This window comes from Passer montanus, unplaced genomic scaffold (assembly GCF_014805655.1).
Source record: "Passer montanus isolate IOZ18808 unplaced genomic scaffold, ASM1480565v1 scaffold18, whole genome shotgun sequence".
Taxonomy (NCBI): domain Eukaryota; kingdom Metazoa; phylum Chordata; class Aves; order Passeriformes; family Passeridae; genus Passer; species Passer montanus.
Genome location: NW_024365381.1, coordinates 16,368,011 through 16,393,538, shown reverse-complemented (window position 1 = coordinate 16,393,538; position 25,528 = coordinate 16,368,011). Strand labels below are relative to the sequence as shown.

Below are 25,528 nucleotides of genomic sequence, written 5' to 3'. Positions count from 1 at the left end.
TGTTTTAACTCACTGAACCTTCAGAGCTCTCTCCTGCTGAAGAAAGCCTCACCTACCAAACGCCCATTGTCATGCTGAGTTCCTTCCAGAAGAAGGACTGTTTTATAGGGCCCATGACTCTTCTGAGGTCTAAGCTTTAAGAAAACTTCCTTTTTGATACTGAATGTTTGCCTGAATTGCCAAGAAATATCTGGAAGCTACAAGTCCCACTCACCATCCCTGAAAGTATTCCAAAAGAATGTAGATGGGGTGCTTAGGGGTATGGTGGTAGACCTGTCAGAGTTACCTTAATGGTTGGATTCAGTCTTAGAGGTCTTTTCCAACGTTCATGATTCTATGATAACTGAGTCAGGAACTCCTTCTGTCTGTAAGGAGATTGCTGAGTCCAGTCTTAGGGGGTTAGTTCTACTAGCAGGAAATTTTACACAGCTCTAAAGCTCTGGGTAAGCAGCACAGATATGATCTTTGAGGGAGTGGTAAGTAGCCTCACTAGGATCGTCACACTGATGTAAGAATCATTATAACATAGGATCATTTATTTGAGAGGTGCTTCCTCAGAGAAATTCATCCTATAACAGTATGTTGTGACTTAGGCTGATGTCATTTCAGCCAGGTTATTGGTGTATAACAAGCTATTGGTATTTAAATATGGGTCACTTGGACATCCAGAATTCAATGAAATTTAGGCAAACTCCTTTCTGTACAAAGTCTGTGGATGCTGGAGAAAAAAATTGGCAAAGTGTGTAATACCAGTAGTTTGTTTTGCAGTAGTAAAAGCGCAAGTAATCCCTACACAAACTAGATATGAGCTTTCTAAGTAAGCTAGCAGAATGGAAACTATTGCTGTGATCAATGACAAGGTAAATAATTTCAATTTAATTTACTTTTAATCTCTGAAGTTTTGGCTTTGGAATTGTCTTGTTCTTGGGAATCCAAAAAAGAGGAGGAGGTCTCAGCAAATTTTTTGTCCGAGAGAGGCAAGACTACCATTTTGGAAAGCAATCTGGACTTTCAGCAGGTTGGAGTGTTTTAGAAAGATGATTACCTGAGCAGTAGCAAGGATGCTGTTGCTGACACCTGGGCCAGCACAAGATGCTGAAGCAGTCATTTGTGTCACTGGATGAGAGCTGTGCTCAGGTGGCAGCACAGCTTGTTTCTTCTGTGGTAGCCTTTCTGTTGCTTTCCTCTTTGGACACAGCTCAGGCCATTTCAGGCAGGCAGAGCGTTAGATGTAAAACACTAAGATTTTCTTGACTACATCTGTTCTCCTCGGATCTGGCAGATACAAGCAGTTTTCAGCACTAACATCCCTGCACCACGTGTGCAGCCACAAAGTTATCTCATAACTGCATTTGCAGCTGAAGCTGCATCTGAACCTGTCCATACCACCATCTGTAATCAGTGACTTCTAAAAGTGCAACCTGCTGATTCTCCAATGTCTCCATTTAATTTGGGTATCTCTGCAGCATGAGATAATACAACTGAGGCTGAGAGGGCTGTTCTGAACCTGAGGAGTAGGAATGGCTGGAGGGAGAGCTTCTTAGCCCTGATTTTTCTGAAATATCTCCAGCTTTTTTTCATACCTAATAATTTCTTCTGTAACATATGAAGGGAGTGGCCACCAAAAAGAAGCTCTTTCTATTGAGTCTAGCTCCAGAAACAGGTTTTTTTTTTCCACATACACAGAGCCCGTGTGAAGTAGCTCAAAATTATGATGCTAGCAACAAAGCTTGATGAAATGGTGCTTTAAAATCCATGTCATAACTACTATCTGTGTGGTCATGTTTGTACATCTGTATATTGGCACCTTCTCTGCAAGGCTGGATGATGCCTCTCCCAAAGCAATTAGAAGTGAATTTTAAGTCAAGATCTTGCTAAACAGCTTCAGAAATTAAGAAATGTCCATAGCCCATGTTTACGCCAAGCAGGTCTACCTCCAGTTCTGAAGTTCAAGGAAAGTTATTTTTCTGGTGCTTCCCATGTAAGTGACATAGCTCTCAATTACCAGAAAACCAGCTTGTACTTTATGCTTAAATGAGACCTCAGGATCAAAGTTCTACAGTTCCTACCCAAATGTAGTATATGATGCACAAATTTCTGATCCACATACTTAACTTCATGTGCCTGAGAAGCCATTTAGCAGAAGAGTGTACACAGGTGCACTGACTTTTTATATAATTTCAAACATCTTTCACCTTAAGGAGCTGTTAAGTGACTATTCTCTATCAGTATCTGGGTTTCAGAAGAGAAGATGCCTGATTGATTGCCTTGCTCAGGATTAAGATGGTAACTGTAATTATCTTGTTTGCAAGAAAAATAAGAACATTTATCTCATTTTAGGCTAGCAGAAAAAATAGAAATTGTGAAATTTATCATTAGCCCATATGTATGTTTATTTCGCTGATGAATAAAGGTTGAATGCCTGACCTTTGTGCTAGTATTGTTCCCTTTATTTCTGTAGGGATTTTATATTAAATTTTCCATTATATATTGGAATTTTTGAAGACATTTGACCGACCCAAATAAAACAAACCACCTTACATGTCCTGCATTTTAACATTTTGAGGTGAGAGCACCAAAAGCCATCAGTTTCCATGCCGCAGAAAATAAAGAATATTTTTTAACATTTAGCTTACATGACACCATGTTCATGCACAGCAGTGCTGATCTTTTGCAAACTTGCTTGAATTAAACTGAAGATCACAAGGGAGATCTTATATCTAATTTTTTTGAACATGCTGAAAGGCAGTGTGAACCACAAGGATGAAAGAGAAGGAAACTTTTCTCATTTTAGATCAGCAAGTCACTGGGAGTATTAGTCTCCTGCAGTGCCTCAGAGCTGTTGGTCACCTTGAAAAGAGTAAGAGACCAAGTGAGTTCCTCCTTTCTAGAATCCATCTCTCTGTACCTCCAAGTAAGGAGCAGAAGTCCAGAGTGAAGAAGGCACTTTGGCAAACCTGGGACTGGCAGGGCTATTGGATGAACTGCCCTCCAACAGCACAAGTGAGGCACAGGCAGCAAAAGGTTTGCCCCTGACTTCTGACTAAGGCACTGACAGCACCTCCTGCAGATCTGGAGAAGTGACTCTGAGGAAGGAGTACAGGGACAGCTGATTCTGAGCATCTATCCACACCTTCTCCCAACTAGAAATATTTTGAAGTTGTGTAAGTACTAGACATGAAAAAACATCAGATACTCAGCCCTTGAAAATACAGACTGTTTACTTGGTATAGCTCCAAGCTGGGATTTATGACCAGTGTGGTAGGACAGCTTCTCAGAATTTATAGGGGCTGACTATTTAGGCATTATTTTGATGATCAGTCTTCAATCCAGTGCTGAGACAAAATTAATTTACTGTTCTGATAATATGGTGTTCTTTTTGTTAGCTTCCCTCAGTAATACTTACAGCTTACGTATGTATACAAATATGGATGTAGCTTATTTGGATGCTATTTTTATTTCATCTTAGTTTAAGATTTTTGTGAACATTATAATAAAATAATGTACAAATTCCCTCCTGATACTTCTTCAGTGGGCAATAACAATTGACCAGAATGGATATTACCAGGCAAAAAAAGCCTGACTGGATTCACTTAAGTCGATGATTTCCACACGTTTGTTTCACTGACAGCACATTTGGCTCATCAGCTATATAACACCCTGCCTCTAGACTCAAGTGTTCAGGACAAAAGAGACATCTATCCACTTGCTGCAAGGAAAATGACAAATGTTACTTTTTTTGTCATGGACAATAATTTTGTTAAGCTACAAAAACTAGGAAGCTGCTTAGGGAAAAGGAATTGTGCTGTTGATCATTAAAACAAAACAAAAAAATAAGTAAATTTAGAGTTCCTAGGAATATCTATGGTTAGTAAAATAACGGAATTTTTTAAAATGGCAAAAAAATTGCTAACCACCCAGAGATAAGAAAACAAGCATTTGTACTAGGGATTTCTAAAGAACAAATTGTGCTAGAGAAACCTGATTGCTTTTTAAAATAGAATTACAAAATTAGTGGATAATGGGTACACAATGGATTTGATACATTTAGATTTTAGTAAAGATTTGATACATAAATCCTACTCAAAATTAATGCAAATGGGTTTGGCTACACCACTAGATGGAATGAAAAATTGGCTGGAGACCCACAAATAAAGGATAATGATGCATTAAAAGGTATTGTGCTAGAGGGAGAAATCTCCCTCCCAGAGATCAGCAGTCAGCTCTGTCCTATTTAACACCTCCTAACATGACACCTTCTGCCTGAAAATCAGGAAATTTTGTGAAGAGACTGAAATATGGAAGGACATGAGGGATAGAGTAGCTGAGAATAAAATGGCATGCCAGTAAAAATACAAGTATTGTCCAAACCACAGTATATAGTCACGAGGTGGTCCCTAGAAAACATGAGAACAACTGCAGCAGGAACCAATGAGATAGCAATTAGCTGTGTAGCACAGCAGAAAAACAACTAAAGTGTTTGAGTAATAGAGCTGCAATTCACCCCAGTATGGAAAAACCAGAAGGCTTTTGCAGTATCTTTGTCCCACATATGCTTTCAGTGAGGTCCCAGGCAGGCTTTGATGGTGTAGCTGGTAGGGCAGCTCCTGGAATCTTTTGTCTGATGCTGGAGACAAAACTGCTGTAAGAGATTTTTCTCCCCAGAAACAACCAGTGTGGATACAGTGAAGTCAGCCTAATTTGGGAGGAGGGCTTTAAACAGATTTTTAGAAATTGTAAAACCAGGAAAGGAAATGGCAGTAAAGCAAATTAAATGCATTAACAGCAGACATAAATCCCCATTTTCCTAATGTTTTCCCGTTCTCTATCTCTCACTCTGTCCATTTGCAATTTCAGCTATTAATCATCTAATCTTAGCATCCATTCACAGGTGTAGATGGTTGTCCCAATGACTTTTCAACCTGTAGGCTAATTTCAGACAACTTTCCAGGTAGAAAATGCATTTCTGTACATTTTATTACATTAATTGGCTAAGAAAGAAATCCAACGACTGCCCTTGCTGAAGTGTGAGCATACCTCCTGTAAGGCACCAGAGAATCCACACATGATGCAATCTTGAGAGACACATCCACAAGGAAAACCACACTTCCTTGGCTGGTGCCACTGCTCATGAAACTTCTGCTTTTCTCTGACCTCCTTCTTGCTGAAAACCACCACCTCTTCCTATTTTCTTCCCTTGTGTTTTGATTTTTTCACTATTCTTCTTCTTCTACTGCATTTATAATAGTCTGCTTCCTTCACTTCTTTGCATTCTCCAACCTCCTGCCTATGCCTTGCTGTCTTTCAAAATGTACTTTTTAACCTGTCTTGGTCTCCTGTCCTCTAAGTTCCTATTTCTAAGTCCCTAATTCTTCTCACTTGCCTGTATCTTTCTTTCAGTCTTCCATATCACTTTATTTCCACAGTTCTCTCCCACCAAAAAACTTGCTAATAAATATTTTGATACTTGCTAGTAAAATTCCTGTAAACCTTACCCAGATGCGTACACAAATGGGGTACACTAATATCTATTGTAGCAAATTCCTCCCTCTCAAAATTATTGAAGTGAATGAGAAAAAATTATCTCTCTTTTGTTAGAGAAAATAGTTTTATGCTCCCTAGAGAGTGCAGTGATGATTTTAATAATGTTCTGTGTGAAGGCAGGATCAGATCCACAGATCATCAGAGCAATAGCAAGATTTTCAACATGGTAAAATTAGGAAAATTACATTTTTCCTGCCTTGGTTTGTCAGCAAATATTTGGACTAAGCAAGTGTGGAATTACATGAAATCTGCAAAGTAGCACTTACACCCTCTATGCCTGAGTGTAAAAGGCTCAGCAAAGTCACTGTAAGTGTTCTACATCAGTGAAGATGTTATAATTATTTGTAGGGTCTCTGTAATGCTCATAGCTTTCTCCTAAATATGTGTGTACACCATGTACACTGTGGCAGTTGACAGTGCTGTGAGAAACCTTCATTTTTAGAGTTCTATTTTTAAATTCTCAAATCTTTAACACTGCATAACATCACTCAAAATTAAAATCATAGAACAGTTCTTAAAGGTCTTAAAAATATTAAAATGTCTGGTATTGCACCATAATTTATTGTTATTTAAATTTCTTACACTGGTTGGTTGCTTAGGCATTTGTGTTTTTATTTATTTACTTTAAAACCCACATCTATTTAATGAAACAACAAAGATGGGAAGCAGTGGAAGGGCCACTTGACTGTATATTAAAATGTCTGGTATTGCACCATAATTTATTGTTATTTAAAATTTCTTACACTGGTTGGTTGCTTAGGCATTTGTGTTTTTATTTATTTACTTTAAAACCCACATCTATTTAATGAAACAACAAAGCAGATGGGAAGCAGTGGAAGGGCCACTCGACTGCGGCTAAGTTTTACAGGGTTTGAACTGTGCTGGATAACCTCTAACAAGACTCTTTACATCCCAACATCTCCTTTTCTTCTCCCATCCTTTTACTGTTTCATCTTTTTATAACCTCTTGAGGACAGAAACGTTCACCTAATTATGTGTTTCCATGATACACAGCACAATAGAGTTCTGATACTTGCTGAGGTCACCATGAATTGAAGGAGTTTGGTAGTGCATTTGAGAACTCAAACTGAAGAGATGTCCTCCAAGCAGCAGTGCAGCCCACGGGCCAGGTATCATACAACCAGGGGTGTTACGTGAATGCCAGGTCTTGGTGAAGGCCACAAGAAATCACTGCACCCTTTCCCTCCATCTGCATATTTTCACCTCTCTTCACAATGTCCTTGAGTACTGCTAATCTGTATGATGGATGTTCTTTATCAGAATGCCATCTTCACAAGGACATAAAACCAACAATTTTTTCATGCTCAGTGGATCCTTATTTGCATTTGGAAGTCAGAAATATGACATATTATCCATACAGCAAGATGGCAGGGCAGTCAAATAGAGGTGTTACAAGCAGGAACACCAATACTTCCTTGGGCAAAGAAACAGAGATAAATGGGCAAAACCAGCAGTGTGTCTTTTCTCCTGGTGTCTGTCAGTAAAGCCCAATTTCTTGGCCTGACATGGGAAGTGTCACAACTTTTACACAAGGAGGCCACCCGATTCCTGAGCTTCCAGAGCACAAAAATAGACATGGGTATTATGGTCTTTAGTTTTCTGCCAGTGATTTGTGACTCCTCCTTAGACCAAGACTGAAGTGGCCACATGGTGTAACAGGCAGTTGTTTTTCCTTTTCAGAAACTGTTCTGCTGTGACACTGAAAAGCAGTGCAGACATGGGTTTCACTGAGCATCCAGCAGAGAGCCTCAGCTCAGGTAGAGTGCTTGTGTTCAGACCTTTGCCTTTTTCTATTCATGAGGCAGCATAAAAGCTGCCAGCTCACTGGGGTAAGGCAGGAGCAATAAAGCTTTTCTCCTTTCCTCTCTGCATTTTAGTAAGAGGATTATACATCTCCTCCTTCTAGAATAAACCTCTTTGCAGAGAAGATACTTCTCAAGCCCTCTTTGGAGATCAGGCTTCTAAGATCAAGACTCCTAGGATTCAAGCCATCACAGCAGCCAGTAGGAAACGAACCCCAGTTAAAAGGGAAAGGCTTTTACAGCTCTGCAGGACTACAGGGCTTTGACATAGGGAACATGCTGCTATGGCAAAAGGATCCTTGTTTGGTTCACAGCTATTGGAGACAGAAAAAATAAGGAGGCACAAGTACAAGGCAGAGTTCAAGCTCCATCCAAGATGACAAGAGACTGTTGCTGGAGACTTGGAAGGATACAAACCCTCCTGTTGCAACAGCTTCACCACCAAGGAAAATTAACTAGGAAACTGAAGAGGGAACCTCTTGCAACTTTAACCATTGACAAAGGATGTCTGAAAACAGTACCCAAGCATGCAATGGATACACTGTTCAAAGAGAGAAAGCAAATCAAAAGATTTAAGACATGGTTGTATGTTTTACTACATTTAGCCCAAAGATACAAAGGACCTTTAGAATGATCGTAACATCCAAATCAGACTTAATCACTACTACATTCCCATAACTTTGGAAACATCAACCAGCAATTAACTTGTGCAAGTTGCTCTGTTTACAAAACACCTATGTATTAAAATAAAAGTCTGTGTGACGAGTTAATAAAACTACTTACTTCCGTTGAGCCTCCTCAGCACACACTATTCTTCTCTTCTGCTGAGGCCATCTCAGCTGCTGTGACACTACAGACCTGCTCTGGCTCCTGCTTTGTCTTCTGTCTCTCTACTCTCTCTGCAGTAGGTCACTATCTGCTGTCACTCTCTTTACTCTCACTGTATTAGCTTCAGGCTAATGACACAAAAGCACACATTTTGATTTTAGCATTTTCTATGGCTCCTTTGGTCATCATCTTCACCTACATTAACTTTTGTGCATCATTTCAATGTTGCCTAACTAGCTTTTGGAGCAGAACAATCATCCTGATATGTGTGTACATCTTGCTTTTCACCTCAGACCATAAGCATCCCATCTTCAACACAGAGAGGGATAGTCAGATTCACCTCCATGTCACCTCTCATCTTTCCAGCTTTCCCCTTCCTGGCCACATTAAGAGCTGTGATGATCATAACAACTCTCAGGAGATTTCTCTCTTGATGGCACCTGGAAGTTCTGGCAATTCCTCAGCTATGTCCTTGCTACTCACTTTCCACGGGCAGAAGCTGACACATAGTGCTCTATGTGAAAGGTCACTGGGAAGAAGGGAGTGCTGGTGCACTGTGTCCTTTCCATCCCTCTGATGACCATTTTACTGGTTCTGCACTCACACATAACCCCCTTTTTGCTCATACACAGTGTTTGCCTGGCTTGCCCAGCGAGATGGTTGGGTTCTGGAAGCACCAGGTGCAGCTGCTGGGACTGCTGGTTGGAGAAGCATTTGCCTCCTGAGCCCGTTAATTAGCACAGTAACGGTAACTGTGCTCCATTAGCCAACCCATGTGGTCAAGTCCCCTCTCCGTCCACCAACCTTGCCCTTAATGAGAGCTGGAAGAGGGACACTCACAAAACACTGCCTCAGAATAATATTCGGCTTTGTGCACGCCGGTAACGAGAGCTGACAGGATCACTACGTCCATTTCTCTTCTAATTAGCACACTTCCAGCTCGGCCTGAGCCAGCAGCCAGAGAAAAGCGATCGGACAACCGTACCGAATCACAAACACAAAGAGGCCCATTCCGCGTAATTAGGTGAGACAATCCCTCAGTCTTTTCTCGGCTGGAGCTTGCCGGTAAGACTCTCGCTGTTTTGGTAAGTCCCAGCAACACAAGTTACACGTCTCCCCAGGACACTAATAAGCCCCTAATTGTCTTCCGCTTCACACGGCTCGTACCATAGGTCTGACTTGGGGGAATTCTTCTAACGAGCGGCAGGCAGCGCTCCCTGCGCCGCAGACGGACAGGGAGCCGCCTCTCGGGCACCGGCAGCACAAGGGGGACGGCCAGGAGCAGCCAGAAAAGCAATCCAGGCGCTGGGGCCCAGCTACATGGCACGGGGCCACACGGTGCTGGGGACATCCATCCTTTCTCCGCTTTCTCCATCTCCATCGCCCACCTGCATGGTGGAAACCTGAATTCAGCTCTCTAGACTGTCTTATCCTCTGTCATCTCCAGCGGTACACCGGTACTTGTGCTTCCACGCAGAAATGCACCATCAAACCCAAACGTCTGGCTGCAAAGATTTGCCTCGAGTCTCTGCTGAGGCTTGCTGCGAGCTGCCCTTACAGAAATGCTGCACCTGGCATGGGCTCTTCTCCGGTGAGGCCTTGCCATGGGTCTGCCCCAGAGCTCAGGCTGGGAAGGAGCATGTGAGTAAACAAGGTCCTAGCATTTCTCATGTAAAGGATCATGTGCTGGGTCTCACAGGACAGGTTTCTAAAGATTCTCACGGAATTATTAAAAGCATGAGTTGTGAGGTGAGTAGGAGATCCCAGCTCAAGCTCTCTTATCAAAACAAGCCAAAGAAAGACACATAGTCCCTCTAATTTTCAACCTGACACTTCCTTCAGAAACCATCATCAACCAAATATTTTTCAGCAAGACATTTTCCCTAATTTTTGATTAGAAGCTCATATTGAGCAAAATATCACAGCTGATCCTGTAAGGATACTCATAGCCTGCAGACCCATTTGCCTCCTGTGCAGCTGATTACAAACTGATCCGTACTGCAAATCAGGGCTCACCGTGATTCCTCCCACTATGGGCCTCAACAGAAGCAATCTGTCCCATTTTCACATGTGCTATGTGGCTTCAGTGTGCACTGCAGGGGGAAAACCAAAGACAGGGTGACAAGCTGATCCATGCAGAGTACAAGAGAAAGCCAGGTGCCATTGCTTTCTCTGAAAGGCAATTTGGGATAATCAATACACACACACACACACACATATATTTAAATTAACTACAACTAAAAAGTTACTGCTACTGTACTACAGAGAGAGGAAAATAAACTGAAGGCCACAAAACCAGGCAGCCTGAGCACCTGTGCCCATTTGGGTTGCTCTGCTGGTCTCATCCCTCATTCTCATGTAGCTGGTGAGCTCTCTTCCTGCCTTTTCATACATAGCCTCCTGAATTTTGGGCTATAATAGGAAGTGGAAGATGGCAAATGGCAAATTTCTGCTACTTCAAATTTAGCTTACAATTCTGTGATTATGAAGAAAACAGAGCCTGCCACTTTTGAGAGGGAAATCCTCCCTCACATGTAAGTGTCTGTAAATGCAAAATTTAATTACCCTATATTATTATGCCTACTCATCAGCTATGGGCCACAGAGCCAGCCTTTCAAGTGATACAGAATCAAGTCAAGTACTTTGTCCTCACAGAGATCTGGTCAATAAATAAGGTGCAAGGTCATTCTTATTACCCATTTTTTCTACTAGCAATTAAGTAAGGGCTTTCAAGCTCAGCCCTCTTCCTCTTTTCTGTTCCTTACTGAGGTGTCTATAACAGAGACAGGCAGGGAGCATTCTGGCTTCAGTGGTCACTGATCTGTATTATAGGAATCAGCAGGCAGGGCAGAGGTCAACCACACAAACCCAACAAGAAAACGCCTATTCTGTACACTCAACAGCTGCCTGGAGTCAGTCATCCTCCTCAAAGGATGACTGACCTCCTCAAACGTTGGCAAAGGTCAAGTCTAAAAACCAGCACTTTCAGTGGATGATGAAGTGAAGATGCAAAGGGATCCTCCCATGCTGAAAATCTAGCAAAATCTAAATAAAACTGGCATCGTTGCACATAATCTATGCAGAATGTGGATTGCATTCTATAACAACTGGATCAGTCTGGATCTCTGGCTACTTAACCTTTTAACTATTTTTATGTGGACTTTATGATTGGCCACAATGATTTGAGTTCAGAAGATTGCATTTCACATCCTCCTGAAAGAAACTCAAAGCAAAGATTGGCTTGCAGATATAATGTGTTTCTAGAATAGGTTTGATTCCAAGAAGCACAGCATTATATGAAACCAAAAGGATCCAGTCTTTTTCATTTCCTTATCCTTGATTTTCTTTCTCTCTCTTTTTACTTTTTTTTTCTCTCTTTCCTTGCCTTCTAAAAATACCACAGTGCATCTCTTATCAGGACAATGTATATTTGGCATCACACATGCAATACCTTTTGGATGTATCTGGCAGCCTGGCTGATGTATGTGCTGGGATGTACATGCAGGAGTGGGAGTGGGTTTTGGTGTTTCTGTGGTGGGAAGGTTTTGCTCCAACAGAAATGTGTTTACAACATTTGCATTTGTTCTTCAAATAATTTTTATCCAGCTCAGAGTTGGTGCTCCATGAGAAGTTTCTGTCCAACTATAATTTTCCTGGGCTGAAGATACAGAGACAACATGCTAGAAAATTGTCTTTCAATTAATTATAACCTTCTACTAAAGATTATTTAATGACTTCTTCAAAAGTGTCAGTGCAGACTGGCATATGAAGATGGGGGTACAACACTAAGAAGTGAGGATTATTTTCATGCTCTACCAAGTTTGTATGCCATGTTCAAATAGCTCACTCAAAGATGTGACACATTTTCCTGCTACAAGTACTCTTGCTGCCTGAGGTTCTTCCTTAGGAGAAACTCAAATGTGAGGATGCTTGAAGTGTTTGTGAATGACTGCTGGTTCTAGGGGAGCATATGCATCGCTGTGCTCTTTCTGCCACAGTAATTTGCAAGCTGTCTTTTGATTGTACATATCTAAAAATTTATATTAATTTAGAAGCACTACAGAATTGTTTATGAGAAGTTACTCAACTTTTGGGAGGGCAGGATTTCAGACCCTATGAAAAAGATGAAATTTCCCTTTTTCACATACTGTATAGGCTGATGATGGAATTGCCAGGTATCAACTCATCAGCATGGAATGGTTGGCATCACTGTCATTGTGATTTGGAAAAATCGTTGTTTGCCCAGCAGTTGTTACTGCAGGTGATGTGGATGAGATCAGCTGCAAATCTGGCTGATGATCCTGTTCTTAGAGATACTCAAAACAGGATTTAGGCCCAGATGCTGTGAAAGAAAACAGCAGAGTAACAAAGTATGAGCTGCAATTAGGACGTACACACTTCACAGTATGCTTGCACTACGACTACTCTGCAATTTTGATTTTGCCAGCTCAGGCTGTACTAGAAGACAAACCATTGAATATCGTGAACACAAGGAAGGTGAACAGAACCACAGAACAAAAACCACAGTAGAACCTGAAAAATCATGAGGAGTGCACAGACAGCAAGGAAGAAAAAAATCCAAACAATTGTTCCTGACAATGAAATAAATGAAAGTTTCAAAATGGAATTATCAGTTAAGCAGTATTAAAACAACTTTCTCCACAACTTTTTTTTTTTTTTTTTTAATTTTTAACCTTTCTTTGTATAACTTAATTATGGAACTCACTATCCTGGGGCATTTTTCAGGTCAGAAGTACAGAAAAATTATGACTAAGACAAATTTATGGAGGCTAAGGTCTACTGTGGACCAGATTCAAGTAAAACAGATTGCTGGATGCTGTGTAAGTTACCCTAATCAAAATCACTGTGTAAGCCCTTTGTTTATATCCTTCCCTATCCTTCTACAACTGTTTATAAGCAAAGAGAAGATTACAGATAAGACTGGCTTGTGATTTGACTTGTAATAGCACCTTGCATTTTTACATAACATAAAAATCAGTAAAACCAGAATAAGGTTCAAATGATACCTCCAAGATGGATTAGTCAATTTTCATTAATATGTCATACCTAGGTATCTTTTTGAGGAAAACATTAATCAAAGTTGAGAACTGTGAGTTATAGGACCATTACAAAATTGTTGATTTTGTAATGGCAAAACACTGGTTAATGGAATATCACGTTATTCAATTGCCAGTGCACACAGACTTTTATTTTCATAATGATTAACATAACAAACAAGAATTTTTTCTCAGTTGGATTAGACAGCAAAGCATTTGACAGTCCAAGACCAAAGTGAATAGCCTTTGTAACTGAATGTATGTAACACTGGCATTTAAAAGGAACCAAATAAATATTGAGTTTACTTCCAAGAAACTCACAGTAACATCTAATATACCAATACATGAAAACACTTTCTAAAACAATGCGTAAGCTTGATTAATATTACCAAATCTTGATTTTCTTATACTCTTCATTCCCATCAGTAACAAAAAGTCATTCAGATTTTCTTGTACAGATAGATAACTGCATGGATGTCAGGAAGGATAGCACTGAAGGAAAAACTTCAAAAGGGTAAGAAAACCCTTAGTAGGATTTGTATATTGACAAATATTTATTTACTGATGGGAATGGAACATCCACAGGCCAAACCCTGAGGTGGTGTCATGCAGATAAGCGAAGAAGAGCCTGAGGAATAGTATTGCCTAAGTGGCCAAGCAAAAGCCACTATTGGGTGGCTATCAGACAGCTATTTTGGAAACCCAGACAAACCTCTGAGGTTTGCATTTGCATATTATTAAACCAAAAAGCAATAACAGACAGAAAAAAAACTTATCTGGCTAACACACAAAACTATACATAAATATTGTCAATAAAAAATAACATCATTGACTTATCTCTACAGATGATAAGTACAAAATCAAAAAATATCACAATTCTAAAGCATATGTTAATGGCTGCCCTGTAGAAGATGATTACTATGTATAACAAAAGGAGATTTTTCTTCTTTTTTTTCTTTCTTTTTTTTTAAACATATGTATGTCACCAAAAAACACCTAGTTTGAAATTTCTTACTGCATATATCAGAAAATACACATATACTTCCACGACAGGCTTCCATATATTTTCTGGTGATACAGATTAAGTATCCCATTATGTCATATATGTGTACATTTATTACATATATAGTATACAAACTTAAATTTGCATTCCAAATCTATAATTCAATGCTTAAAGCTACATCAACATCAGTTTGCACCATCGGGGTTTTTTCTGTTCCTGAACTACCACTTTCAGCTTCTCATTCATCTGTCTTAATTCTCATGCTCTCAAGGGATGGAGTTCCTGTTAAGCTCAGCCCTGCATAAACTGTGAAGGACAGAAATAACTCTGTTGAGTCTTAAATCAGGCTCCTGATATTTCTAAATTTGTGCAGGGTCTTTCCAGGATGTAGGATTTAACTACTTAAACTTAGTTAATCAGAGCTGTCCAAAACAAGACTAGTTCTGCTGGCAATAACCAAAATCCACAGACTGCAACCCAAAGGGTCACCAGCAATTCAGTAAAACTCAGAAGTCTATTTCATCAAAAACACCTCCCCCTCTTTATTGCACACACACCCAAAAAGAGTCTCCTCTCTCTGCAAAGCCAGAAAAATGCAGAGCTGTAAGGACAGCTACATGTATTATTTCCAAATAATTTCTCCTCTCATATGTGACTACAGCCTGAGGAATGACACATTTTGAAAAGCCTGCATGATAAAAATAACATTATGTTATGTTTCAACATTATGTTATATCCTAAAAAAGAACATATTTACTAATGCTTAAAATGTTTTTTTCTAGGAAAAGGAAAGAGGACGGAATGAAAAAAAATTTTCTTAAATAAAACCGAAAGTCTGAACATGCTCTATACCTCTTCCAAGAGGTGAATATGTAGAATTGCATGAACAGAAGAAAAAGGCATTGAATGGTAATCACAGTATTCTGAAAGGGAGCAGCTCACAGAAGTTTTTATCTTTAAAATTCTGGGTTTGTAGGAGAAGAAAATTTTGAGGTGCTGGTTTATAAGCAATTAAAAAACACCACAAAACATTATTTTCAGAAACATTGAGATCCTCTATAGGCAGACAATCTTCACAATGTGGCTAACAGTCCTGATGCCACTTCTTGGAGTGATAACTGAAAACATTACCATCTTTCAACTTTACAACTCTTTCCAGTTTCTAGCCCTATAAGAAGCAAAGAACTGCAGAGGACTGACAAAGCTGTTTCTTTGTGTACTGGCCAAAGCTTCAGTGAGGATATCATCCTGGAGACACAGTCACACTTACTCCCTGTGGTCTGTTTCAATTTCACTTAGAGAAGCACTCAGCAGTGAAATGAAGCTCCTGGCACACAGAAGGTCTGGAGCTCTTCCTTGGGGTACCAGACGTGCTTCTCTGAAGGCAGTGGGCAACTGGAATCTGATGCAGAGACTGCACTTGGCTTCTACACTAAAAGCATGTGCTCCTGCTGAGCCAGTGCTCCTGGTCAATCCACACCCCAAACTATGCTCAAGTCCTTCAGCACAGACGTTGCACACAGGAAATCAATGCATCTAAGACAGAGGACACACCAAAGGTCAAGGCCTCATGATGGACACTGGCCAGTGTCAGATCTGCTGTGTACCTCAAACAGGCTGAGAGCAGCTGAGTAAGGCTGCTCACTTTGAACTGCTGATTGAACAGGTAACTGTGTCACAGCACGTCAGGGCCAAGTCCTCCTGCTGCACATCCTATGGTCAGATGAAGTCTGAATTCCAGTGCAACCAACTGCAGTCCCCGTGACCTCTGCATATTGTACTTTTTTCCCATGAAGAGATGAGCTGTGGAAGCAAAAAGAGATGCTTGCTTCTGAAGGTCTACAGCAAGAGCTTTGTTCTTCTTAGACTTTCTGGGCTTCATCTGGATCTGCAGTACATAAAATGACTTAGTTGGGGTATTTTCATCCAAATGTTAGATGCAGTTACTTTTTGGGTTTCTCTAGGATGTTCAGGAATTTCCCTCGAGTCATTTCTCTAGCTGAAATCACAAAGGGAGGAAAAAGAAATCAGTATTTTTTAAAAAGCCAAGAAACTCAAACAATTGTATAATCTGTATAATTGCATAACCATAGGATAAGAAATTAGACACACCAAAGGTCAGATTAATTAAGAAATTAATTTAGATTTGTGCTTGTACCAAAACTAAGAACTATTTTATTTATCTGTTTAAGTGGAAAATAAATAAAACTGCATTTCAGCTTGAATTCCTGACATGCTACAAATGCAGGCAGGGTCTGGAATCTTCTAAACTCAGCAATAATTCCCACAGGCTGTCTCATTACATACAATCTATGCTTTCTATTCCTACTGCATTATGCTCTTGCAGCACCTCCTTTTCCCTATACTATCCATCTCTGAATGGTGAAATCCAAATCTCCATCACTCTATCTCAGCACAATTGTTCCTGTATGTTATAATCTGTCAGAGATTATGGAACTCTCTCTGTTTCAGGATTATTGGTCCCTGGATGATGTGATCTTCAACAGAAATTAGGCAGCATTTTCTCTCTCTCAGCAGTGTCAGTCAGGATGCTGTAATATAATGAGTTTTATATTCCTTCAATGTAGTTCATCTGTGGATAGGGTAATAAAGTAAAGTTTATAGAGCTTTGGTCTTCTCTTTCTTTCTGCCTTGTCAGTCCTTCGATGTTTAATACAGCAAGGCAAGGCTTATATGTCTCCCTCTCTCACTCTCAGTACCATCAATCTCTGGTAGCTGTATTACAGCAGGGTTTACACAGCCACTTTTCTGCATGAGACATTTCTGACTTGAGAACCCACAAGCTCACAAGCTGGCAGAGCAGCCCTCATACTATTCTGTCTTGCAATAACAATACAATGCATCAAAACCAACGCCATTAGCAACTGAGGCCTGGAGAAAGACAATCTTCCCACTGGTGCCCCTCCATTTCTTTTCAATAAAGGTGTAAGCTTTGTGCTGGACTGGCAGGTATCAAAACATGGAGGATTTTATTCACAGGAATGCTGAAAACGTGCATGTTTCCCACACCTAGTCTCAAAGACAGTCTAGAAGGAGAAAGGAATTAATTTTCTGTTTTATCCATTCAGCTCCCAACTTCTCTACTGAGACAAACATCAGAAATTAAGATTAGCATAAAAACTGGAGGTGGGTTTGTTGATGTTGGGTTTTCTTTTGACATTATTGAGTATCTGTCAGAACAGAACTAAAATGTAATAAAAATGTTCAGCTGACAATACTCAGTGTGCACTCAGATACAGACATTTTGTTATTGTTTACACAAAAGTTAGAATTTGTGTCTTAAAGCCTCTTCTTTAAATTACTACATTCCAATTTGTTTACACAAAATTTTATCACAAGGTATTGTCATCAGCAAAATCCCTGTAAAACAATTAATTGTATTTAAAAGCATATAACCTGTCTGTTACATACTGATACTTGTAGGCTGCAAAGTCCACTGTCCTGAGTGGAACATGCTTCAGACTGGCTGTAGGTTCAAGCAGATCACTGCACTATTTTCTTGCCTCATGCCTCCAGCTGTGAGGATCACCTGGGATCCTGCTTCTGATGCACAGCATGAGCTACCACAAAAGTACTCACTCATTTGTACCTCTACCTCCCAACCCCAAGATAACCTGTATGTTTTAGGTGCTGCTGAAGTGACACAGGGGTAGAAGGTGCTGCAGAAGAACAGAGAGGATTGGTATTTTGTCAGGAACTAAGTTGCTATGCCCAAAGAACATAACTAAATAAAACTGAAAGATTTTTTAAATTACAGTTTAGAATAGATTCTTAGTACACAGTTCTTTGACACCTCCCTGCCTTGCTCCAACAATAGTGCATGGTTTTAAAACACTCTTAACGAGAAAAGCACATAAGCTGAACTGCAGTTGATAAAGTGGAAAGTTTTCCAGAGTGCAAGTCCCATACAGGAGATATACGAATGCATGACAATTCTGTTCCCCCAAAGAGGGCTGCACCCTATAAATCAGGCAGAGAGCACAGACTCCTTCTGCACACTGAGTGAAATTACTGTGGGTTGGAGCCTGCTCCAGAGCACGTGCCTGCCTGTTCGCTTGTCATCGGAGATGTTAACATTTCTGATTAATTCACAGACCTCTCATTTTATTCTTCATTCCTTTATCCTTGCTATCCTGTTCTGCTGCAGCTTAAAGATTCTTACCGACCTGCTACAATAATCACCACCCGCTTCCCCCCCCAACCTGGTGAAATTGTTTAGTGATGCCAACCGCGCTTTTAATTTGCAAGACATCAGACACAGAGGTAATTTATACCAACATCTGTTCATTTCTGACTTCTGAAACAAACTCGCACATGCTGCTACAAAATCCCATTAGGAGCAGGAGACAGCCTTCTGCTATTCTGTATTCCTCGTCTCCTCACAGACTCAGGCTTGCAGCAGGGCTTTATTTTTAAAGATATGATGCCAAACTGAGAAAAAAAAGGACCTTTTATCTTTGTATATGTATGAAAATGGCCAGGAAGTAACATCCTCATTTGACAGAAAAACCACAGCCAAACTAAGGGCAAGTTTCCACAAGCATTAACAATCTTGTCTTCTCTGCTTCAGCTGCTTCTCTTATTTGCCCAAGAACCACAGTTCAATGTATTCCTGGTAAACACAGGCCAAATTTTTACTACATGGTACTGCCTTCAAACATCTTGGCTACTCCTTCACCTTTGTTTCTTTTTAATCTGTTCTGGAATGTGATTTGATGGATTCTGCACAGTAAATGGCTCTAATATTAAACTGATTTCTCTGCTCAGTATTGCTTCTGAGAAATGAATTCTTAATAATAGGCATATAATTTCCATTGGGGTCTTATGGAGCTTGCTGGAGTGAGGGAAGAGCTTGTGAATGAAGAAACCATCACCCACATTCCAAATATGATTGCAGGCTAAGAGAGATGGTAAAACCAGCTTTAAGCAACTACCCAAGGGACCAGCAGAAACCATTTGAATAGTAGATAGAGGTGGATTTTTTAATTAAAAGGTTGGACAAAACTATAGTGAAAACCTCAGGGATTTTTTCTTTACAATGGTAGTTTAAACCATGGACTTCAAGGGAAGAGAGGGTTTGAGCACAGGTTTCATTGTACCAGCAGACACACACTACAGAGGCTGCGCAGCACAAAACAGAAACATGAATCTGCATGACAAGTCACGATTTACAACCTTGCCTACGCTGTGCATCTACTACAATAGAAAAATCAACAATGCAATAGCTTGGATACAAATTAACCCACCTACTAGGGAGAAGGAAGACACTGAACTCCACAGGAAAAAAAAAACAGTTTAGGTTGATAACAGCACTGGTTGCTCTGGAAGTAGTGCTTGAATAAACTCCTTCAGATAAATGTATTAAAAAATGGTATCAGGCTATTATAATTAACAGAGAATGGTGTACTGTAGGAATTATGTTTGCTGCCTGGCAAAGATCTGCCAAGCAGGTCTCAAGAACATGTACTGGATAGGAAAGGCTGGGGCTGAAAGGAGGAAGAGACATTCCTACTTGATACAGGAGCAAAATAAGGTTTAATATAATCTCCTCTTTAGAACTTCAATCCCTCAATCCCACATTTAGCCTTGTTGCCTCAGGCTCCGTTTTTACTACAATTGTCCCCAGGCTGCCTCTCCACAGTAAATTTTATAGTTGCTGGTTGAAAAGATTCAGTGGTACAGATTGATTTCCTACAAGTGAGGAGATGAGGGATTACCAAAAGCAGTCCTGGTTAACAAGATTGGGTGCAGAATCTCCTGCTAGAGCAGCCCACTCTGCCAGTGCTTTGCATCCTTTCACTATGACATATGGGTTTCATTACACAAAGATTTTCCTGATTTTAACTTGGAGGCGATTACATTGGAAACTCAGAGCTATCTTTACATCTGTAGCAATTTAAAGGTTAAGTAACTTTTAATCAAATGACAAAGACTCATAATGTTTTTCCTCGATTGAAAATGAAAACTGCTGTTCCGGATATTCCTTCCACTGACAATTTAATTAGAAAAAAAACCACTGCACTGGAGATTGGGGTCCAGCCTGATTGCTCCCCATAAAAAGCCTTCTCATAGATACAACAGCACAGGACATACTGTGTCATAAGGTCTGGATAGCCAGGAAATAATGGAAGGATTTACTGCTTTAAAATCAGCAAGGAAAACAGTGACTTATATAAGCAACTTTCATCCAGAAGAATCCTAAGTAACACACATACTTGCACACTTCTTAAACACAATATACACTTAAATATATCCACAACACACTTGGGATAAAGTCTGTGTAAAAGATATACATGACAAACTGTATTTATCACACATTCAAAATGAACATTATACCTTCGCTGCTTTCCACTTCTGGGCTTGTCTAAAAATCTAAAATAAAGTCTGTGAGTACCTTCAAATTATAGAAACTTTAATACGATGTCACTTGTTAAAGAAGCAGATCTTAGCTTCTCTCCCAGATGTACAACTTATAGGACAAATTTGACTGTGATCCCTCTCTGACCTGAAAATGTAGCCTTGCTGAAATCTAAATGTCTTGCCATTAATAGAACCCAGAAATACAATTAATGGTTTTAGCACTGAAATTACTTGCAGTGTCACATTTTGAATGCTACATTCTTGCCTACAAAAAGGTTATTTTAGGCACTGTTACACTTTGTTAGCTTATCATTTATTCCTCTCATGCAGTTGTACTTATGGTAGCTAAAGAACTTGTTTTTCAGCATGGAAGGATTCCTTTAAAGTACTAATCATGCACTCTCAAAATATAGCTGTGTCCTTGGACTACACAGAAAACAAAACTAGAAAGGTTTATTTCTGAAGCACTGTCAATACAAATTACCATTTTATTGGCAAAGAATATGAATTGCAGAAAGACAGCAGAACAGTTCACTGGTTTTTAACCTATCACAAGAATCTGTTGCATCAGAAATTATTTCTTATGTGCTGAGATACAATATCAGGATAAGAAGACACAGAGATTCTTTTTCTTAGTTGGCAGGACATAAAAAAGGCCTAGAGCAATCTGCCTGTGAACGACTGTGGGAGTTTTGCTTGACTGAACTTGTGAAAACAACTGCAAAGTCACACCTTTCAGTTGGGCAAAACTAATACTGCATGTGGAAGGAAAATAAAAAAAAAAAAAGTCAAATTTTTGAATGCAAAAGGGTAACTTAAAATCAGCAAAAATATTTAAGAGTGGAACAGCCCTCAAAGAAAGAAGAGGCATATGACAGACAAGACCAAGAGAATATTTTTACCCAGACAACATCATCTGAACTTCTGTCAGAGAGATAGAAGCTGGTCCCGGCAGATCTATCTCAAACCAGACCCCCAAAATCCTATCACCAGCTGGCACCACCTCACACCTTTTTCTTCATGGGAAGAGCTTCAATTACTCTGCTATTCCTAATATAAGTGTCAAATGAGCTGCTAGTTGAAGACTGTTGGCCTTTGACAAATACTTACCACTGAATGCTACCCCAAGCCCAATTTCAGAGAGAGTTGAACTGCCATCTCAGGAGAGCAGTGGCTAGTGAAAACAAGGTCAGTCACCTTCACTGGAGGCAGAACTGGCACATGCAGACACTCCAAGCTGTGCTTCAGGAACTGTTACACTGACACTGAAGATCACTGCAATCACCTAACACTCCTGAAACACATTCCTCAGGTACGACAACACAATCGGCGTAAACCTCCAGGTAGAATAAGCTTGCATTACCATGGCATCTCCCAGGAATCAGTATCAAAGCACTTGCAAAGTTTATCAAGCCTTACAATATTCTTGAAACATACAGTGATTTAATTCAATTTAATTCCCACCTTACAGATGGGATCACAGCCTCAGTACAGATTGTTGTGCTTCCACCTCAGTCAGCAACCAAGCCCTACAGAGCCATTTGCTCACTCCTCACCAGAATCAGGGAGAGGATCAGAAGGGTAAAAGCTGGGAAATTTGTGGGTCAGGATAAAGACAGTTTAATAGAGAAAGCAAAGCAAATCAAGGAATTGATTTACTGCTTCCCGTAGCAGGCAGGTGTTCAGCATCTCCAGGAGAGCAGGGCCCCATCACACATAATGGCAACTTGAGAAGACAAACGTTGCCACTCTGATCATCCCTCCCCTCCTCCTTTTTCCCCCACTTTATCCACTGGTCACAGTGTCATGTGGTCTAGAATATCTCTTTGGTCAGTTTGGATCATGCATCCCAGCTCTGTCTCCTCCCAGCCTTCCATGCACCTGGAGTCTCTGCCAGCGCGGCAGTACGGGAAGCAGAAAAGGCCTTGGCTCTGCTCACCAATACCAAAACCATCTATTACCAACCTGTGTTCAGCACAAATCCAGAACACAGGCCCATACCAGCCACTGTGAAGAAAATTAACTCCACCCCAGCCAAAACCAGCACAAGATGTATGCAAAAGGATTCAGCAACTGTGCTAGAATTCAGGCTCTGAAAGATGGGCTGTCAAGTCTTGCTGCAGCATTTTTAAATAATAACACCCCCTTGGTACAAAACATCAGTGTCCTTCCCTTGGTGAATGAGATAGCAGAATGTGCCCTTACGTCAGCTGTACTTCATGGTCTGGCATGACTTGTTTTGAAATGCCAAAGAAGGCGAAAGCTTGCACAAAGCCAGGCTGCAGGTGAGCACATGGACTGCTCCTCCCAGTATGCCATGAGAACAGTCCTCTCTGACAAAGAAGTGGTAAATAGAAGAGACTGACAAAGTTTTAAACCATTGAAACAGCTTTGTGAGTGTTAGCTAGAGCCTTAAGAATTGTAATCAAACACCTAATGCCTTCCTGAATTGTGAAATCCTCATGTGATCTCTTTCCACCTTGTTTTTCTCCACATATAGTACTCATGTTTTATCTCATACCTGATAAGAGATCTCAGAGATCATTCAGGATTATCCAGTGACAACAAATCTGCTGCAGATTAATAAATCCTGAAAAATAAATACTAAAATTATATCTGCTCTAAGAAAAATTAGATTCCTTCCCTGCAGAATAATTTACCTTGTTCTCCTAACCAGATTTCCCTCCCTTGCAAGGAGGTTACCATTCTGTTTGCATTCAGTTGCAAACTGTGAAGTTCACAGAGCTTCGAATGCTGAAACCACAAACGGCATTCACTCACATACAGATGGGCAAAGTCAGTGAATGAAAGGCAAGGGGCAAAGAAAACCCTGCCAATGACCAGGGAGCTACTAAACTCATGTTCCAGGCCACAGATACTAGGATGTGCAGGCATTTTGCCCCGAGTGACCCTGATATTACAGTAAACTCTTACAGTACCTCCCAATTCTAGGAGCTGCCTGCAGCCAATATTTTGTAGGGCCAAAGATCTGATCCCTTTGACCCCCAAAGCAGGGAAAGAGTTACATCTTCTCTCTGCAAAGCCAATAAAAACCTCTTGATTATAATTTAGATAAGAGCCACTGGATTGAATAATAATGTCTGAAACTCCCCTGGCTGTTTCACCTTGAGACGTCCATCACTGGGTTAAACATGATGCTAATTGCATTTGGATTGATTAATTTCTCTCACTCCTGTCTATTCGAATAATGCTTAACAAAATAATCACAGCACCCAGAGCCAAATCTTCTCCGTCAAAGGAATGAAGCCATCAGAACCAGCAGAGATGAAAGAAATGAAGATGACCCGTAATTACTGCTACGGTGATATCATTACCATATTACAGAAAATGAGAGCACGTGGGGGGAGCGGGGGCTGCCATTATTATTTATTTTTTAATGGAACCTCACATCCTAAGAATACAGATCCAACACAGTGAGTGGAGCATACACAAATACAGAACTAAAAAATTATTGTGCATTAAATTGCAAAATACAGGGAACACTAGAACTCCTGATACATCATGCATCCTGTACTGTGAGCTGCTGTTTATTCACTTCACTATTTTTTCATTGCAATAATATTTTGTGTATGACTAGCATAGAGATTTAAGATGCCTCTCTTCCCAAAAAGATCCTCAAGGGCCTGCAGCAGAACTCACCCATAACCTTGATGCAAAAGTCATTATTTTTTAATATTATTACAAGTCATCTTATTTTCAATGCTGGCATTCAGATTTTTAAACCACAAGACCTAATTTGATGCTCAAAGAAAAGCTATTATGCAAGAAATTTTTATTCTTCAATGCTGATTCCTCTCTGAAGGCAGTAATAAACTGCATCCCCAGCCACAGTAGATCACTTTCAACTATTCAATATGCTGGTTCTGTAAAGATATCAAATGTATCAAGTCTGGAAATATTTAAAGCAGGATTTGAAAAAAAACAAAACACCAAAAAATGCCAAGCAACCAAACCCACAACCCTAACATGCAAATTGAAGGCCTTCTGCTCCCTTTATTCTCCAAAATACACTCCCAAAGCCCCTATCATTTGAGAAACAAATAGCTTGGCAATTGTGTAAGATCTACAGACACCTGTGCACTGCAATTCTAATTGTGGTTTATACACTTCACTTCCCTCAGTGCTCCTTATGTCTGCCCCCTAGACTCAGACCAAAGACAAAAAAAAAAACTACACACAACTAGCAGCTTAAAATATTTATTCTGGAATAAAGCCAAGGTCAAATGCACAAGAAAATTTTGCATGCCAAAAATGTCAAGACCTAAGACCAAGCACTGACTCATGAAGCTAATTAAACACAGAAAAAATATTCAACTATTTTGTAAGGCTGAAATTAAAAAACCCACAAGTTACACTTCTAATATTAAAAGCAGTAAGAAAAGCAATTTTGCATCAAAGTTAAGGGTATTTTCAAATATACCTGAAAGGTGCTTTACTAGCATAAGTTATCATTGGAAGATCTACAACTTGGGAGAGCTCTGACCACCAAATCTCACAGATACCACAACTAAACAGCAGAATAGGGCCATGCTTTTACAAGAAGGACTCTAAAGGGCCTTTTTCTATTTGCTTGTACCAAAAGGAAAATAACCTCTTCCTGGCTTTCAACACCTGCAGTGGAACAAGAATTCTTGATAATTTAGATTTTCTCACCACAGGATCTCAAGGAAGAATCTTCTTTCTCAAACAACATGCAGAAATGAGATCAAAACTGTTTGCACAAGAATTCTCAAGCATAAAACACACAAAGAAGCTCAGCAAATAGGTCTGTGCTGAACATACACAGAGAGCCAGGTGTGAAAGGTTTCTGGAGGTGAATGAGCCCTTCTCAGCAGGAACAGAGGCAGCAGTGCTGTGCATGATCCCACAAC

General features: G+C 40.1%; 1 protein-coding gene across 1 annotated transcript in view; it reads right to left on the bottom strand.

Annotated features, from left to right (window-relative positions):
- Positions 1–13,377: 13,377 nt before the first annotated feature.
- Positions 13,378–25,528, bottom strand: part of LIN52 (lin-52 DREAM MuvB core complex component) — a 39,416-nt gene continuing 27,265 nt past the window's right edge. Inside the window, exon 6 of the mRNA XM_039704727.1 lies at positions 13,378–16,254. Coding sequence (XP_039560661.1) covers positions 16,199–16,254 — 56 coding nt within the window. The 3' untranslated portion in view covers positions 13,378–16,198. The remainder of the gene's footprint in view (positions 16,255–25,528) is intronic.